The following is a 20,094-nucleotide window of genomic DNA, read 5'->3' on the forward strand; positions in this document are numbered from 1 at the left end:
TTAAATGGTTGTTCCCCAATTATGGGCTTTACTTGAAACAATTTATTGGTGATAGGAATATGGGGAACTGCTTTTTAACAATATTAAATAACTTTTGCCAGGAAATATAGGCTCATTACTTAGCAACTCAGAGATCAGTGTCTGGAAGCTGCTACTTAAAGTTTTTAGAATAATGTTGCCGTAAATTCCATGAAATGTAGTCTAACACTTTAAAAACCTTTTAAGGATAGTTTATCCTGCATAAAGGTACTACTTAGCTTTTGATAATTTTTTCTCTTATGTGCCACAAACTCAGTGCTGATATACTACTTCAAGAATGATCATTTTTGATAGTGTGAGCAGTCACAAGGCTAAGTCAGAAAAAAAGAACAAAAAAAGCAGCTGGTTAATCAAGTGAATTTATAATGCTGCTTTTATTGAAGAGAGAGGTTTTTCCTTTAATAAACAACCTTGGCATATGAAGAACTCTATTATAGCAATTGTGTGTGGCCAAAACAAGCAAGGGTAGGTTTAAAACATATCAGCACCAAAGCTAACCACACTTTATCATGCATCAGCAGATGCATGACAAATAGAACCAAGGAGGTAATACTTCCCCTCTAGGCAGCATTGGTCAGACTGCAGTTGGAGTACTGTGTTTAGTTTTGGGCACCATACTTCAAGAAGAATTTTGATAGACTCAAGAGGGTTCAGAGGAGGGCCACTCGTATGGTTAGGGGCTTACAGGACAAGCCCTATGAGGAGAGACTGAGAGACCTGGACTTCTTCAGCCTCCACAACAGAAGGCTGAGAGGTGATCTTGTGGCCACCTACAAATTCTTTAGGGGGACACAGCAGGGGGTGCTCTGTTCACCAGGGTGCCTCTTGGGGTAACAAGGAACAATGGTTACAAAGTGACAGGAGATTTAGGCTAGATATCAGAAAAAGCTTCTTCATGGTAAGGGTGGCCAGTAGTGTGGGGGCCAGAGTATGTGTCTTGGCACTGCAAAATAATTTAAATGTTCCCACTTTTCTGTTTTTTGATGCAGGAGGCAAATGTGATGAACTGCAACCTGTTGCTTACAACTGACTTACAACTGCAAGAACTGCAAAATCTGAGGAACTAGCTACACTGAATGTAAGAAAGAAAGAAAATCCTATTGCAGGAACAGCAGCATAACAAATAAAAACTGCATTACTTGAAATTAGTTATAAGCAAGAATTTATTAAATCAAGCCTCAAGGTGAACTGCTTAACAGGTGATGGGAGGCTTCATTTCATCTGTCCAAAATAAGCTGTTTCAGAAAACAACTGGTTCTGCAGTATTTTGTCATCTTCGTTACGTCTGCAACACAGATGCCAAGATGAAGTACTTTTAAAGAAATTACATCTGAAAAAAATGCACATTTTATAAAAAGCCTCGCGCTGAGAGCAGATTTCTTAGATGTACTTGTGTAGCTCCCTGGTAACTTCTGTGGGAGCTCTGCAGGACTCTCTAAGATAGGAGTCTGGTCCTGGAATTTGCCTGCAGGACCATGATTTTACCCTGACATATTCCAAGAGCGTGAGCAAGCCTCTCTTAGTTATGAGAAGTAGTGAAAAGCAGTATTTATTGTCCGTGATGCCCCTGACTCACTAATTATATGTTTTAGGAGGAAAAAGACTAGTGCTCAAATCATAGAAAACTTCCTGTAGTCCAGTTAAATAGTTAAGTAATTCATCATAATAATATTTTTAATTATATGAAATATAACCCAACCCTTACATTTATTTTTCCTAACTGAAAAACCTGCTCATCACAACTGGCTCTGGGTATACACAGAACATATTTTAAAGGTAACCAATACCTCTATAATTGAATAATCTCAGCTCAAAATTCCTCTGTCAAGCCTGAGAGAGATCTAAATACAAGGGCCATCTCCTAAAGCATAGTTTCTCAACCTGTGGTATGCATACACCTGGGGGTATGTGAGACATAGGCAGGGGGTATGCGGGTACCCCAACACTCTCTCACCCTCTTTTCCTCTCTCTCTCTCTCACCTTCCTCCTCTCAAAACTATGGCAAAAAATTTGGTGCACCGTGCATTGTGCGGCACTTTAAATTCTCCAGTAATAATTTGGTTCAGACCTCCTAGCTTTGGCCAACATCACGTCTAGCCCAGGTACGTATTTGAGTTGTGCACCCCTGGTGTAAAAGGTGGCAACCCTACGCACACCAGATCAGACATCTGTCATATCATGGCCTTGTATACACAGCCCTTCTTCCAACATATGGCACACATTAGTCTGTAAATATAAAATCCCTTCAAAAATTGAGTGTTGTGGTACTTACTGAAATTTTCAGAAGTTAGGGGGTACTTGCTACTTAAAAGGTTGAGAAACACTGTCCTAAAGTTCAAACTTAAGGCTGTGTCAAGTGAGCAGAAGACTTAAATTCTTATGCAACAACACCTGTTTATATGGCTGCAACAATGGCAATCTTTAATCAAGCGTGCTTGGGTTCTTTATTTAGAAATACTCATGTTCAAGGAAAGTAAAATTCTCACAAATATTTAAATGATTTAGCACTGTAAATTCCACTGAACTTTAGTTATTTAAGCATTTCAAGAATTCTCCCTTAGCTGAATATTACTGCAGACTTCAGTGTGATAAGCAGAGCATGGGTTCAGATGAATCTTTGCTGTCTACTTATTGTCTGGCTAACTCCTTCAACTGCTTTAGAAAGTGCATGGTCAGATGCAAGTGAAAAAAATCCTCCAGATTATTAATGGAGATAGGATACTCTAATGAAGTAATGATTTTTATAATGGTTTCTACAAAAGCAAAATATTTGCTCAAAATATTTAATAGTTAATATACTTTCACAAATCCATCCTAACTGACTAGGGTCAATGAATAGGATCTGCTAGGATAATAATTCATGGGGTCCTAGATTCAGAAGCAACATTTATGAATCATCTAGCTGGGTTTCCTATGAAAGGCTAGCCAAATAATCTTACAGGGTAATAGCTTTACATTTGAATCTAATACCTTAGTCTAACTTGGTAAAGATTATTTACTGTCCATACTTTCAAAGCATAATATTTCAGCTGTATTTTAACATATCCAAACAGAGCAATCTGTGAATGTTCAAGTCAAAAACAAGACACAGAAATAGTATTCAAGCCAGCAGGGTTACATTAGTTTATTTAGAATATACAGTAGGCAGAATATAAAAATGACTTCCAGTTAGGTTAAAAATAAATAGTGTTGTTTCCTGAGAATTTGCATCTAAATTAAGAATTCCTCATAAATAGAGATTAAAAATGAATATTGTTAAACAGAAACAAATTTACTTAGAGGTATTAAAAAAAAGCATTTCTTCTGCTGATTCTCAGGTTTTGTTTCATTTCTAATGGAATTTATATTGTGCAGTGCTAAGTGTTTTAAATGAGAACTCCGTTCAGAATAAAGAAGGAAATCAAAACTTCATACAAGTTCAAGTGTGTGTACCTGGGATTAAGAAGGTGTGGGCCTTTCGTGTTCCCTTTCATTAGATCAGGAGTTTGTTTCACACTCCTTGCAGGTATGATTACCATGGCTAAAATAAGACAGAAAAACTGAAAATTTGCAAAATAAAACGCAGAGATTTCAAATAGGAATCCATAGTGTCAAAACTAGTTTGACCTGTTGTGGTCTTTCACAGTACTTTGCAACAGAATAATTGCTCTATGATTTTTCCATAGTCAAGAATCAAGTGAAAACTAAGAACTAGCATTTTCCAAGGGGTGCCTCAAGTCTCAAAAAGGTTGAGAACTGCTGCCTTAGTTTATTAATGAGAATGTTGTGGGAGTGTCAAAACCCTTGGTAAAGCTGAGGTATATTACATCCACTGCTCTCTCCCCATCCCACTACCTTTGTAATAGATGGAAATCAGGTTGGTTAAGCATGCCTTGCATTTAATTTAATTTTTATCTTTCTAACAAGATAACCGTGATATATACACCTTGGGAAAGGATGTAAGAACTTAAATTCACGTGGTAACCACCTTTTTTTTTTCATTCTTGTTTTCAACAACTATGATTAGATTAATTTTCAACAACATTTAAGATTAATTATTAATGCAGTCAGAACAAACCTTTTATCTTCTGGACCAAGTGGTGCAGCACTTATGCTTTGAAACTTTTTCTGGCACACGCCTATATATGACATTGTTCCAATGGCAAAACCTAAAACACCAGCAACTGTAAAAATACATCACACAATGTAGTTAGTATAAGAGTCTTAACTCAGGAGTCCAGCTCAAGAAGCCTACATCTTAATCCCAGGATTTTTTTTAAATAAACTACCTCTGTAGCATGCTGTTTTCCAAAATATTTTATAAACATGTACAAAGACCATGCTGTAATAGGATTCTTTTCACCTACTACAACCATCTCATTGATGAAACATAATAGCTGTTCAGGATTGAAACAATGCAACAGTTCAGATGTGAAAAACTGAACCCTATTTGACTAGAATTACAGGGGCGATTTATATAAAAGCAGACTCCATGAAGAACTACAAGTGATATTTGACCAAGATGTTAGCCGTAACTGCTCCTGTGCTGTCAAAATGCACCATGGTATTTTTTTAATGACTACCCTTTAGAGATACATGATACACTGGTCCACCATCGGATCGGCACCGATATAAAGAAAACTGACTGTATTGGAAATCAGCTGTTTTGCCTGATGTGGTTCGTAATTCGGCCAATAAATGCCCCATGCATGTGCACAGCCGCAGTGCAGCACATAGGCAGTGAGGAGCACAGCCTGGCAGTTTGGAGAGCTGCGTCCAGTTGGTATGAATGTTGTGGTAGGAGAGGGGTGTGAGGGGGCAGATCAAGGCCCCCACAGTGAGGGAGGGAGTGGGGCTGGGGTAGGGTGGCATGGGGCAGAGCCACGGCTCATCTCGGGGGAGCGGGGGGAAAGGCAGCGGTTTCAGCCCTGCACACACCCTGAGAGGACATGGGGGGCATGTGCGCCTGGATCTGCTACTGGGTGGGGCGGATTGCCGCTATGCGCTGGGGCTGGAGCTGCGCCAGGCTCTTCCCAGTGGGGGCTGGGCCGGGCTGTGCTTGGGGTGGGCAGCGTTGCTGGGAGGAGCTACCACAAATTTTAGGATGGCTGCGGCACCCCCTTGTGGACCCCTCCCAGCGCCACTGCCACTTGCCCCAAGTGCAGCCCAGCCCAGCCCCCTGCCAGGTAGAGCTTGGCGCAGCCCCGCCCTGCACAGATCCAGGGCGTACGTCCCCCATACTCTCCCAGGGTGCATGCAGGGCAGGAGCTGCCCCCCTCTCCCCACACCTCACCCCACCCCACCCCGGCTGGGCAGCCCCTGCCCCAGCCCGACTCCCTCACCTCAGGGGCCTCAATCTGCCCCTCAGACCCCTTCCCTTCCCCCACCCCTTCCCACCACAACAGATTTACTAGCTGGACACTGCTCTTCAAGCTGCTGGGCTGCATATCAGAAATCGGATTGGTATCTGCTGATATGCCACCTTAAAAATCAGCTATCAGTTTCAGCTCCAAAAACCTCTATCGATGCACCCCTACAACCCTTTCATCCCCTATAACTTTTTTCCATGGCTGGGGCTTCACCATGGCCATCCTATAATGGGCACTACTTAAATTCTCCTCCAAAAAGAAATGCTCCTTTTAGCAACACAGTGAAGGTTCCTGTGGCAGGGCACTGTTTGTGCCTGTCACTTTAAGACCTGGGGCCAAGCAGCCAGCAGGTGCTTAATTGCAGGGGGCCGCTCATATAAACAGGGCATTTTGCAATATCACCTAGCTGTGAAACTTCATGGAACACTCTGGAGGTAAGAGAGGAGCTGTAGGGGATGGTCAGGAGGCTCCTGGTCCTGGGCATGACCTAATACTACACCCTGCTGGGAGTGGGTGGCCTGGTTGGGCCTGTTAGTGGCGCAGGAGCTCCCAGGAAATGCCAGGCCAGTTACCACCCCAGTGAAAGGCAGGTCCAGGCACCTTAACCCCCGCTCTCACAACTGGGTGGGTTACCCCCTTGTAGAGTCCAGAAAGTGGACCCCAGCGAGAGAGTGGGGCCATAGACTCAGAAACCTATCTTGACATCCCCTGACTGGTCAATGCTGGGGCCAGGAATGGAAGGGTCAAAGGGCCAGGGGCCCACTACGAGAGACGCCCAGAGCTGAGGGCCTGGGGTTCTGACTGGCCTGGAGGTGGGGCCAGGGCCCGTGTAGCCAAAGGTCCTAGGGGGACCACACCCATAAAGGGGAAGCAACTCAGGGAGCTATGTAGCCTAGAATAAAGGAGGAATAGGCTACCTGAATGGAGGGATCCAGGTGGGGTTCAAACAGTAGGATTCTGGGGCCCAGAGTGGGGCAGGTGATGGTAAGAACAGAGGATGCCATCTGTGAGGCATGGGCTGTGGTGTAGGAGAGGTATGGAGCTGCAGATAACACCCCCTGGCATCGGGGCAAGAAATGGGCAGCCTTCTGCTTAATTAACAACATCTAACTAATTATCATCAAGGAATGGTGGGTGGTTAGCCCAGAAACAGGTGGGTGGGCCACAAGTAAATTGGCTCTGAGAAGGCCCACCTGTTTCAGTTCCCCACTGAACCACTAATGAAATCTACTTCTCTTCTGGGAAGAGAAAAACATGATGATGATGCTTAATTAGCTGGGCTGTTACATAAATTTAGTGCAGTGGAGTATCTATACAAAAATGGTCCTGAATCACACATTTGCAGTAAATAATTTGAGTTTGCACTGCTATTATTTTATTGATAATACTGCAGCAGTACCTAAAGATCTTAATTGCACTGGGGCCTCATTTAAGTAATTTTATGATACTGTCAAGGCCTTGCTGCTGAACTGCCATGTCATAAATAACAGCCCTGGCCCCATAACATTTAAAATATAAAAGACTAGGTATAACAACTGGCTAAAACAAGCAAAATGATAAGGCAAGGAGGTGAGACTATAAAAATAGTAGAATGTTTTGACATAGGCTAGCTTTGGACCCAATTTGTAAGTAATCCACAGTAGCGATCATACTTCATCAGCTGCCTAGCCACCACCAGATGATGGGGTTTTTTTATATGGATTATGGCGAAGGTAAGATTTAACAAGGATAAAATAGGCACTTGCTTTCTAGATTCTTGACTGGGAGTTTTTCCCAAAAGTTAGGGATGGCATAGGAGATGGCAGACAAGCAGATCATCAAGGCTGCTATTATTTGAAGAACAAAGGCAGAGGCTGTTATACTATAGCACAGATTGGTCAACTGATAATACATACTTGGGGCAGGGATGAATGTTCACTTGGAACAGTTTCAAGGAGGGAAGAGGGAGCTACTACTCTGAATTGCTATGATACATTGCTCCAACTTTAACCCTACTTCATCCAGGGTTAACTGTTTAGCTTACTTGTATCAGTAAAGGCTTGTAGTAGTGCAAGCATAACAGCTGCTATACACTCCTGAGCATCAGCTCTCCTGCCCCCTCTGTAACCGCTCCTAGTGAATGTTTGTCCAAGGCCTTTCTGGAAAAAGTCTACCTTAAACAAATTTTACTTACTAAATCAATCTGAACCACAGTAGAATTCCTGTTACCTGAACTGCTCTGGTAATGCTTCATACGGGCAAATAAGTAATGAGTCTGGTAACTAAGACTTAAGAGAACAGGGAAGTACCCTGATAGTTTGCAAGAGAAGTCTGGATAGTAGAGGTTTGAAGAATTACTATTCTACTGTAAATTAGCTTACCCCAATTGCTCTGTCCTTTTTTTTTTAATTGATCTTTAACTTACATGCAATCTTAGGTAATGATCCAAATCTTGGGCTTGAAGTGAAAACACCTTTTAAAAAAAAAAAAAAAAAAAAAAAGTAATAGTTAAGAATATACTTCCCACTCCAGAAAGCTGCCACCACTGAATAACAGAAAATGGGCTTTTTCTAGCAAGCCTCTCTCATTTCTAAGAGAAGACTATATAATACTTGAAAACAGAGTAACCTAAATTACCCTTTACAATGCATTCTGGTAATTCACAATGAGGCTACTTGTGTGATGGCTCACAAGTGTCAGGAGGGAAAATGCCTTATTCCACAACATAGGGAGCTGGAATCCACTTCTCTTTCAATTTCTACCTCCTAGAGCAGCTGGATCTGGGAGATAACAATGAGAAGGCTGCCAATGCTCTTCATTAACCTGCTTTGGCCAGTGATCATACTAGTGTTAACTGTCAAGAGGGAGAACCATGTTTACCCTCTTCCATTGGAGAAGAAATGTCACTATGACATTTTGACTTTAGAGAGGCTAAGATGGAATTCATGCACAGAAAAGAAAATGGAAAGATTCCCACAAAATCCCCCTCCTCTCAAGTCATGTGACAATAATGGCTTATTTCTCATCTCAGTTTTGTAGGAGGATGTCATGACATACCTTTACCTCCCCAGGTTCACTTAATACCTTCAGGCAACAAACCAAATGCAGCATCAGGAATTTTCCCCTCAATCCTCCAGATACCTATCACTCCCTCTAATCTTTCCATTTATATCCTGCCTTTGCTTTGGAGCTCTCAAATTGCAGGCAGCAGGTTAAAAGCCAAGGAGTGGATCTTTTGCAAGACCTGTTAATGACACTCTATAATCAGCATGCGTGGTCATAACCATGTGGCCACAACCATGTGATGTGACTGCCATAGCAAACTGCAGCCAATTCCAGAGAGGGGTGGGGGGGAGAATGAACCAGTCTTCCCCCCCCCCAACTTATTTGCAATAATTAAACTTTCATTAAAAAAATTTCAAGGTGCACCAATACATTTGTCTGACATTGGATTGGTACTGATATAAAGAAAATTGACTGTATTGGAAATTGGCCCAATGGGGCCAATAATTTGGCCAATAAATGCCCATGCTGCACGCAGCCACAGTGCAGCACTCAGGCAGCAAGGAGCAGAGTCAGCAGCTTGGACAGCTGCCTCCAGCTGGTAACACCATGTGGTGGAAGTGGGGGGAAGGGGCAGATTAACGCCTCCTGTGGTGGGGGGGGCAGGGGCAGGCACTGGCCAGCTGGGGCAGGGCGGGCATGGGACAAAGACGCAGCTTACTTGGTAGGTGGGGGGAGTACCCTGGGAGGGCATGGGGGTTATATGCCTCTGGATCTGCGTGGGGCAGGGAAGGTGTGTTGCAGCTGTGGGCTGGAGCTGGATTGGGCTCTAACTGGGGGCTGGGCTTGGAGTGGGTGCTGGCAGCACTAGAAGGGGGCTGCAGCCACCCCAAATTTCACTGCAGCTCCACTCTCAATGCCATCACCACCAGCAGCCCCAGCTCTTCCCGGAGCATGGATGGAGGTGGGGGATTGAGCCGGGGCTGCACCGGGCAGCTGGCAGCAGCAGCACTAGGAGCGGAGCTGTGGCAAAATTTGGGGCAGTTACAGCGCCCTCCCAGTGCCACTGGCACCTGCTCCAAGCCCAGTCCCTGATAAGAGCCCTGTGCAGCTCCAGCTACATCCTGCCCTGTCCAGATCTGAGGGCATCCCCCCCCCCGCCCTCCTGGGGTGCAAGCATTGGCAGGGGCATTAGCTGTGGCTCTGTCCCACACCTGCCAAACCCAAGTTGGACAGCACATACCCTTGCCCCCTCCCTCCGCCCCTTTCACCACACGAACTTACCAGCTGGTGGAAACTTGGATTGGTATTGGCCGGTAGGCCTCTTTAAATATTAGGTATCGGTATTGGCCCGCAAAATCTCTATTGCTGCATCCCTAAAAAAAAAAAAAAAAAAAAAAAAAAAAATCACATTGGTAGCTCATACGCTTCAAAAGCTACTATGAGAATGAACCAGTGCATGGCTGAGTTTGCAGAGTGACTGCAACAATAGCTCTGAAGGCCAAATGATGATCCTCCTTCAAGGGTAATAGAAAGCCCTAAGCATAAATGAAACAGTGCATCTGAGAGGTCTGTGGGGCCAGGCTAAGCAGAAAAGTTCTACACAGACAAGTTTGGTGGCAGAGGCAAGATAGAGAAGTGTATAGCAGATTTGCCACTTTGTGGATTCACACAATGTAGAGGGGGGATGACTCAACACAAAAGCCTCAGCTGCTTCTAAAGCCACTGAGCTGTAGAAGTTGCAATGGTGTGGCCATGTAACCATACAAGGCCATGTACTAAGCTTTAAGGTAAGCAATTTTCTTTTTCAGGGTTGAATGATGCAATGCCTCTTCATTTGACCTTTGATAAGAGGTTCAGCATTTGTTCTTGAACTGCCCCATCATTTAAACTGAGCAAAGGCATTAATAAAAATAATAATTTAAAAATAATAATAGTCTCAGTTATTTCACTACTGAGTGATCATTAACACCCAGCTGCCATGGAAAAAGGGGTAGACTTTGTAGAGTACTACTGTCAAGCCCCATTTTCCCCCTACTAAGGAGTCAGACCCACAGAAAAGAATCTGTACCTCTTTAAGGGGTATTCAAAGTCTAGCTGGACTCAATTGCTATAGAAATGGAACACAATACTCTGGTTTCTCATCTTGCAGATCACAAAGCATCTCTATAATAGCTCCCTGCTTTCCAACTTTGGCAGTACAGTATTCTTTGCCTCTTTGTATTAAGGAATAAGTGGCATTATAAAAACCCCACCGATGCTTTCCAGAAGCCAGAATTTGGAGCTACCATGCCAGACTGATACTCTTACCCATGCTGAACAGTTCTATCTAGGGGCTGCCAATAACAACAGTTCCCTGCTCCATACAGAATCCTGATGAAGACAACAATGCTATCCGTGTATAGACTCTAAGGCTATGTCCAGACAAGTGCAGATGTGTGATATGTGGTGCCAGAGACCTGCCTGCAGTGCTACACACCACGCATGCAGGTGTTCCCTGTGCTGCTACCTTGCAGCACGGGGGGGGGGGGGGGCGCGGCGGGAGGGGTTGGTTGACCCTGGGAGATCCTGGGGTCAAAAAGCCCATGCTGAAAAAAAGCGGGGTGGCACATGTGGCAGCAACGTGTACTACCCAAAACCAGAGCCTGGCTGGCTAGAGCCATGCTCTGGCTGCCAGCCAGGTGTCCTGCTGCAGCCCTGGGAGACCCCTAGGAGCCCAGCAAAGTTGCTGGCCTCCACCTCCCCTACCCCATTTGGGGTAACCTGCTGTGCATCAGAGTGTGCATGGCATGGGCATTCCCTGGTGACGAGTAGCAGCGGTACACGGTGTGTCACTGCTACTTGTTCCCAGGGAAACAAATGTCCATGCTTGTCTAGATGCACCCTAACAGTGCTAGAATAGAGCTGGAAGGATATAATTTTAAAAAGAAACATTCAGAATGGGTTGTGGCAAAGAATAATTAATTTTCAAATCACAAAAGCAATAGTACTGAATGAAAAGAACCCTGAATTTGAAAAGCAGCAAGCTCTGGGAAACTTTTGATGTAGTATCAGTTCTGGATTTGAACTTGATGACTTGGGCCATCTCTAGTATTTATGTATTTTTCCATTTACCTTTAGAAATCAGCCTCTCAGTGACAAGCATGCTTCCTAGAGACAAAGGAAGAGCTGGGAAAAAACAGACATGAAAATTATTTGATTGAAAAGAGAAACAACTTCAGCAGAAGGAATGAGGAGTCTCACCCCTGAGTATTTCATACTCTTGGCCCCTTCCCTCCAAAGTGAGTGCTTTAACCATGACACTACTGGATTAATATGAAGAGGGGGAGTGATAGCACTTCAGCCCGTTTTTAAATGTGAGATTAGTCATGTTCAAAGCGAACTTGACAGACCAGGTCTTCCAAGTAAGACACGCAGGAGAATAAATACCTACTTTGCAAATCTTGTTTGGGTTTGTGTGTGAGAAGTCTTGGCAGCACTGAACTGCTCAATGCCTAGGAGGCTGTGCATCTGTCCAGCAGCAGGAGTTTAAGCAGGCATTTTGTTTAATGCTAATAGTGCCTAAATGTTGGACTCGAGTACCTAAAGAGGCATTTAGGTGCCTATATTTCCCTAGCTAATCTAGCCATTAGGGTTACCACCCAACAGACCAAGTGCAAATCTGGCTATAACATCTGTTTTATTCTTGAAATTAAACAGAATCTTTGTTATTTCTTGAATAAGTTGAAAATTGAGGACATGGATGTGAAAACAATGATGAGCACCCTTTAAGTTAGTTTAATAAGAGATGTCAAGGCTAGTGATAAGTCTAATCATAATAATGATTAACAGTTAAGGATCCTGTTTTACCATTTTGATTTACACTGAATACTGCCATACTGTGCAAATAATCCCATTTCCTTTATACTAAGGTCCTACTCAATATAAGTAAGGATGACAAAATGAAGTCCTAAGACTAACAGTCAAGAAAACACACCTGAGCATTACCTAGCAAAGCACACAGAAGCATTTTAAACACTGCTTAGCTGAAAAAAAAATCAAGTGCAGAATGAATTTGGGTCACTTACCTCTGTACCAAAAACTCTCTCTTTTACACTCTTGATTGATCCTTGCAATTTCATCTCTATTTCCATGAGCATTTGAAATAGGGCACTGCAACATACCCTAAAAGGGCAATCAGTTAAAATTGTATGGTTGTTCACCTTACAAGAGTACTAAGAATAAAATTAAAGATTAATTTTGCATAATTACTAACACGTTAGGAGGGATTTTCTTTTCATAAATAACTAAAAAAAACAAATCAACCCTGCCTCTATTCTGCTGCAAGTACAGCATCAAATATTTAATAGCCCTGGTGCCAATATATGAAGTTTTTTGTAGGGCTTTAGAGTTAAGACATGTACCCCCGGCCCACATTTTTCTGAAACAGTTCATTTGTTAGTTTAACACAGGCTGTAAATTGTTGTGTTCCTCTTATTATTTTATTCTGATCAACCACACTTTAGCTGTTTTTCAACACTGAATTAGGCATCTAAATGCAATCTCATTCCAACTGTCAACATGTTTTTGTAACCTCCCTTCATCCTAGCCTGAAGACAAATCCCAAAAAGCAGCAAAGAGAAGGAAGGGAATCCACACAACATGTGCATTACCATTTTCAAGGACTCAAGCAGGTCATCATTGGATCCTATTTCACTGATTACCCTGGTCCATCTCTGATGAACAATTGGGTCTTCTGCCTCAAATCACTGCTTTCTGTGGCTCAGTCTAAAAGCATATTTCAAACATAATGTTTTTTCAGGGCCTCGAGCAGAGTGGTAGGTTTTGGCCCTCAAGAGAGCTACACGCCACTTACTTGCCAAATAGGTGAAGTAGTTCTGGCCCAAAGGTCCTTCCACAAAATAAACTTTATCCAATTAATATGCCACTCTCTCTAGATTGTGCAGGTATTTCAGGATGATCACAGATTCTGTCGGCCTCTCCAGCTTATCTTCCCAATTCTGTGTGACTCATACATTCTGCTGGGGTTTTTGGAGCTGGCTCCTCCTCAGTAGGACTGAGCTGGACTACTGAATTCTGTTTGCTGTCTTGGGTGTAGCTTTTTTTTTGCTTGTGAGAAGTGGTGACATTCTCTCAAGCCCATGCATTCATGGCACCAAAATGTTATTCATAGCAGATTGTATGCCCCTCTTTTTACTGATCATTGACATAATTAATAATGTTGGCATGTATAGTGTCATCTCTAGCATTCCCTTTAAGCTGCGTGGCCACACAGGCACACTCATGCTGCGCTGCCAGACAAGCCTGTGCAACCGTGCACACTGCACAGCTTAGAGGGAATGCTGGTCATCACTGGGGCATGTGAGTTATCTTGCTGAGGCAAATAGAGAAGTTCACACTTCAGAGTTTTCCAGGTTTTCGTTGCAACAAGAACAGCAAAAATAAACCTTTTTTTTTTTTTAAAGACTAGATTATGTAGCACATGGAAAACCCTGGTGGCTGTGCAGGTGGCTGTACAGATATGCCATGCTGTCAAGTACTGCCTCAATCTGAACTATTCTGATACATAATTCTGTAGAGTGCTGAAATAATTTACTGATTATAGTTAAGTTTTAAATGTTAACTTAATGATGCCCTGCTCCTTATTCAATTACTGCTCCCATTAAGATTATTGAGATTTCACTTGAATAAGGTCTACAAAATTGACCCCAAACTGAGTTTCACAGCAAGGTCGTAGCATAGGGAATGAAGTTTGTGTTGTTCATAGCTAAGTCAAATACGATAAGGTCTATAAAGGAGTCCAAGTAAAAGGTAAGGATGTGAACAGTTATGGCTTCACCATATCAAAATTACTCTTAGTTAAATAGTCACCTATCCACAGACAGAATGGTGCAAGATAGCCAAAGTGGGATGACTGATTTCCCCCAGGTATTTGGTAGCTCTCAACTGCCTTAAAGCAGTGTACAGGCTCTTTTGCCAAATTAACCTCAAAATCTGATCTGGTGGTAGAAAAGGATGGGTCAGGGAACACCTGTGGTCTGCCAGTTCATAACTGGACTAAGGTCTCTGTTGGATCAAGGCTAGATGGCATATGTTAGGGCAGCCTGCCTGGAGTTATGGCTCAGAATGGGGCTGAGGCAGCCTAGTAATCGGAAGGCTCCCTGCTACCTACTATCCTCTCCACCCTGAAGTAGATCAGGACACACTCCATAAAGGAATAGTAACAAGCCCCTCCTGTCCTGCATTTTTTCCTGCAACATCATCCGTTAACAAACAGCTGTTCACCTTTTCATGAGCTAGTGACAGCACAACAATCCCAGTCACTGGCTAGTGATATCATTAAACAGAAAATGGAAGCAACCACAACTTACCTGTTCATTTTGCTGTAGCGTAGATGTCTGAACCTTATCCTGGGTTGCTTCAGAAGACATGACTGTCTATCTGTCCCCTCCCTCTTTCCTCTTCTTTTTATAACAATTCTGGGTAATAAGAGAGACAGAAACTTATAGCTGATTCTACCCTTGCTTCTTGGTACGAAGATCAAAAAAATAAAAGCATTACATCGTTATAGTAAACTTAGTGTTTATCAAGAGATGGTAATGCCCACTTCTGCAAGGAGTGTTGTTCTTATACCAGATACCATACAAATAACCAGGTAATAGGATAACTCTGCTGAGACTGTTACTATACTTGTATTTGGATGTTCCCTTTGCTGTTTCTAGAAGTAGAGGGTACATATTGAGTTTGAATTGCTAGGGAATGGTGACGGACCACTTGAGACATCTTGCTATGGCTGCAGGGGTTTCAGCTGTCATTCTGAAGTCCACCCCAGTGAACTCAAATGTAAGTGGTACCCACCAGTATTACCAGCTCTCATGATTTTTTAGGTTGTTCCTAAAGTCTACACTTTGGGAATGTGAAAAAAGAAAGAGCTAAGTTTTTCACATTCCCAAAGAGGAGACTTTAAGAACAATGCCAAAAAACATGAGAGTTGGCAACACTGTGGTACCACAGGTTGGGGTGTCAAAGCAAGCCTGGACACGATGATAGCTGCACCACTCCCTTGTGTGACACTGGCTACAGAAACTGGCATGTCTTGACCATGCTAATCCTGTTTGACTCCAGGGCACCTTTTCCTGGCTTGATTTGAGTCTGAATTAATAGCTGAGGGTGGGGATAAATTCTGGCCAGTTGCCCGTTGATTACAGCACAGAAAACTCAGCAGTGGAGAAGCAAGGACAGATGCGACTTTAGTGATCTGGAGCTTTCCTGAGTCCTGACTGCAGCGCGGGTCAGAATGGCCACTGGCACAAATTGGGTGGGCCAGGAAGTTGCCCCAGGTTTTAGAAGCCAGCTTTAAGTACTGCTGTCCAGAATCTCCATATAGTGCCACCACCACCCCTTTTAGCCCTAACCTCAACCCTGTTACTTGGTACCTGTTTTTCCATAGAAATTACCTCCCCCTGCTACTCCTGAACCAAAGCCATACATCAGATCAATATCTAACATAATCCCACTGATAGAGGATTTTAAGGGAGAAGGTGATACTACACTTTCTAAAATTATATTTTAGAAATTCAGCTGTCCACACCTCAAAATCATGCTGTTTATTTTTAATCATGTTTATTTGGGTAGTACAGGCCCCAAACGTGGGGTATATATATATATATACAGCAGAGTATGTTCCCTATCCAAAAAGAGATTGCAATCTAAACAGACAAGACTGACAGTGCATAGCAGATAAGAAATGTAAAAACACAACACCAGCAGGTGTTAGCTCAACTCCACAATTTTTTACTTTAATTTTCTTTGTGGGGAAGGGAGAGATTAAATAGAATGGACAGAGGTGAAAGGAAAAGGGACACAAACCCTAATATTTCTTGTTCCTGGAGAAGAATAAATGCCTTAATTGTGAATTTTGGGCATCATTTTGTCAGGCAGCCTGATAGATTATTTGTTACTATACAAAGCAGTGCTGCTGTTGGGGAAAGCACTTTTTTCAAAATAATGAGATGAAGGAGGCAAGGGTTTCTTCCTTGACACAGGCAAAACAGGAAACATTTTCAAAACTTATTCACCATTGCTGGTTAATGGTTAATGAAGTGTTCCAACGCTTTGTGGGACCAGTTCTGGGACAATTTCAAAATTAAAACATTTAAGAGAAGTCCAGCATTTTTTATGATCCCTGCAAGAGTTCAAATAACAGACAATTTTTTTAAATGACAGGGCAAAAGCAATCTAACCTCATTCTATTTCCCCCAAAATCTCAGACCATTGTATTAAAACAAATCTATAGTCATAGTAACTTATCTAAATGCTCAATTTTACCACACTCTGTGCTGTTTTAAAAGCACTGATGAATATGGCTTCTTTCAAAAAATATAATTTTGAAGATCTATGGAAGTTTGGGAAATCTGACAGCTCTTCTTTTCAGTCATATTTTGACTAACTTTGAAGTAATTTAATTTGTCCGTCAGTCAGCCTCTTGTCAGACAATGTGAAAAAGCAGATAACATAAAGTGTGCCAGATTGGGGAAGGAGAATTGTGCCAGATTGGGGGGGAGGGGGGGCACAGATTTTATAAAAGTTTGTCAGTCAAACTTTCTAAAATTTAGAATGCATTTTTTTTCCAGCTTATTATTCGTAGGAGGTTGTATAAAGATTATCACTAGAAACTACAGTAGAATATCACCTGCATCCTTTATCCCTGCAGCCATTTTGAAGTTCTACATTCTTTATGTATTTTTTTCTTTAATACAGTCAGGGAAAGTAAACAAGAAGCAAGACTTTTTTTAAAGTAATATAAACTGGAGCTAATCTCTCTTTTTCCTCTCTCCCTCTCTTACCCAGCCAGTATTCCTAAAGCTGCTGCACTTCAGTTGCAACCTCATGAAAAATCCAAGCTATGTGTAGGCCTTAAATAGCTTCCTGGTTCCTATTGTGGAATCAAAAAAAATATATGCCTTAAACTTTGATTATTTTAGTTATAAGATGACATAACCGCTTTGTAGAGAATTGCTGGCTCTGTACAGTAGAACAGATAAGGGCAAGTGTTTGTTCTTTGTAACTCTTCTGCAACTGCTTTGCTCACCGCGGCCTTGAAGGTAGCAAAAAAAAGTATGTACAAAGTTAATTTCCAGGTGCAAGGAGGTTTGTGAACTAATTTCGCCTCCCCCATTAGTTCCCATCCTGATTACAGCAAAGAAATAATAAAATAATATTATAGCCGCTTTTCTTGCTAATTTCACTATATGATCACGTGAGTTATAAGCGACTGTTAAAAAATATATAAGCCTCCTGATTTTGCTCTTGGGGGGGGACCCCTTCCAAGTGCTTGGGAAATCCATGTCACTTTGGAACTCCCCCTACAGCTGTAGTTTCTTTTAAATAAAAGCTTCTGCTGACCTGACCCAGAAGTATGCTGCGTGTGTTTCCACGACAATTCCTGGTGCCGTGACTCGGATCCAGAACACAGGCTGAGGAAGGAGGACCGCAGGCTGCCCCCCCCGAACCCCGAGGCGCCAAACTTGAGAGGTAAGAGACCTAATTCAAAACCTCTATTGGGGTTTCGGAGGAGGACTGCCTGTAGGCTCCCAACTTGGCCGTGGTAACTGGATCTGAACCTTGTTAAAACAGGTCAGTCTGAACCTTACTGCCGGCTAAAATTTTCTGTCTGGTAAAGGATCCCAATTGTGTCTGGTAATGTACGTTTTATTTAGGGAGAAACTGTTTGAGGCACCTTCATCCAACAGCACATCGGGCTTGTAGTTAATTAACTAAGGCGGTGTGGGGTAGGAGGTCTGGCTGACTGAATAAATGTGCATGTGTGTGTATTTAGAAATATGAGCCACTGACCAGGACTGAGACTACGGTTGGGCTCAGCCGCCCCAATTCTGCCTAACAGGGCAGTTTTGAAAGCAAGAGGGCCCAACTGGAACCTCGTGACCCAGTGGACAGGGCTTATTGAATGAATGTGTGTGTGTGTGTATTTAGAAATATGAGCCACTGACCAGGACTGAGACTACGGTTGGGTTCAGCCGCCCCAATTCTGCCTGACAGGGCAGTTTTGAAAGCAAGGGGGCCCAACTGGAACCTTGTGACCCAGTGGACAGGGCGTCTGAGTGATTTTGTCTTTTCCAAACCCCTTGTCCCAGTAGCTTCTGCCGAGAGCAGGAGTGAAAGGATCCCTCTAGTGTTTCCCTCCCCATTTCCATTTTATGAGCCGGTGTCAGGTCAGAAGCCTTTTGTCTGGGCAGTGAAAAACTGTGGGGCAAGGCACTGAGCGACCCGGACATCCTAAATAAGCCTCTCCTACGTCTCCCTGTGTGACTGAAAATGGAAACAAGTCAGTCTAAACAAGTTCCTGTCCCCTCTAAGGGGACTCCAGCATACTTTATGTACACACACTATTCTCCCGAGACTTGCAAGTACCTGGATAAGTGGAACTGGTATACTAGGGATGATCCTGTGAAGCATTTTCCACAGGAAGGAACATTTGATCAGGATAAAATAGTGCACTTGAGAGGGGCTTTAGAGTCCCATGGATCCAAAACACCACAAAATCAGTGGGACGCGTTCTTTTATTGGTATGATGAAATGTCCAAAAGGCGGACAGAATCTCAAACTAGAAGCCTAAAAAACTCTCAAAAAAAATTAAAACAACAGTTAAAAGCTGTTCAGGAGAAATTGGCTGCTCCCCCAAATTACACGCCGGCCACCGCTCCAATGTATCCAGCATTGCCCGGGGTGCCCCCACCACCGGAGCCAGCCGAGGATATCCTTAACCTTTGTTCGAACCCTGCTCTCCTAAAACTCCCACATCAGCAACAACCGGCTCAACATCAGGCTGCAGCCCAGGCTAGTGACCCATTAGCTAAAGCTCCTTCAATAAATCCATCCACGGAGCTTAATAGTCCGGACTCATCCACCATATCTGCCACTCAATCATCACCATTGTGGCAATTTACTCCTGGGTCACAACCCACCACAGGTGTATTTAGAAGAATGGGAATAGGCATAAAAAAATCTCCCATCAATCTGAGATCCCAAACTGCACAAGTTTACCCCCTAAGACAAATGCCAGGCATTGGCACCGATGGACAAAATATAACAACTGTGCATGCACCCTGGACTCCAGGTGATCTCTACAATTTAACTCAAAAGTTCCCAAAAATCAGGGAAGACCCCAAAAAATTTCAGGAAGAATTGCAGACTGTTATAAATTGTTATAATCCAACATGGGCTGACATTAATCAGCTCATGCGATCTATTTTGCCCAAGAAAACGATGCTACGTCTGTACGCTGCCTGCACTTGGCTAGATCAAAACCCAGGGATTGGCCAAAACTTTATTAACAAGAGAAATGCTTTGGTTCAGGCAATTCTCACAATTTACCCAAAAAAGGCAGACTGGACCAAAATAAATACCTGTAAACAAAACAAAAATGAACACCCCAGTGACTATTTAAAACGCCTCAAACAGGCATTTAAACTATACTCAGGAATGGATAACCCAGTCAAAAATGCTAAACAAGCAATAGTGGCAGCATTCGTCCAGGGACTTAACCCTAAAATTGCTGAGAAAATTCAAACAGTAATTGCTGGCTGAGAAACTAAAGATTTGACCGAAGTCCTTGCTGCGGCTAACCATTTTCATAACAAATTAAAACGGTCTAAAAACAATGCCGAGTTTAAGTTAATGGCCTTACAGATTTCTCAGTTACAGG

General features: G+C 42.9%; 1 protein-coding gene across 6 annotated transcripts in view; it reads right to left on the reverse strand.

The window, feature by feature from the left end:
• Positions 1–1,184: 1,184 nt before the first annotated feature.
• LOC102569571 (OCIA domain-containing protein 2) overlaps positions 1,185–20,094 on the reverse strand; it is a 35,494-nt gene continuing 16,584 nt past the window's right edge. The window contains exons 2-8 of one of the 6 annotated variants that reach the window (XM_059721725.1): positions 14,741–14,848; positions 12,437–12,533; positions 11,484–11,537; positions 7,792–7,839; positions 4,097–4,202; positions 3,472–3,559; positions 1,185–1,369 (exon numbers count right to left, since the gene is read on the reverse strand). In XM_059721725.1, the coding sequence (XP_059577708.1) occupies positions 3,517–3,559; positions 4,097–4,202; positions 7,792–7,839; positions 11,484–11,537; positions 12,437–12,533; positions 14,741–14,800 (408 nt within the window). In that variant the 5' untranslated portion in view covers positions 14,801–14,848 and the 3' untranslated portion in view covers positions 1,185–1,369; positions 3,472–3,516. Of the gene's footprint in view, positions 1,370–3,471; positions 3,560–4,096; positions 4,203–7,791; positions 7,840–11,483; positions 11,538–12,436; positions 12,534–13,021; positions 13,137–14,740; positions 14,849–17,774; positions 17,811–20,094 lie in introns of those variants that run through there. The other 5 variants (XM_059721724.1, XM_059721721.1, XM_059721723.1 and 2 more) reach the window with 5 other exon arrangements.

Source organism: Alligator mississippiensis, chromosome 2, assembly GCF_030867095.1.
Source record: "Alligator mississippiensis isolate rAllMis1 chromosome 2, rAllMis1, whole genome shotgun sequence".
Taxonomy (NCBI): Eukaryota; Metazoa; Chordata; order Crocodylia; family Alligatoridae; genus Alligator; species Alligator mississippiensis.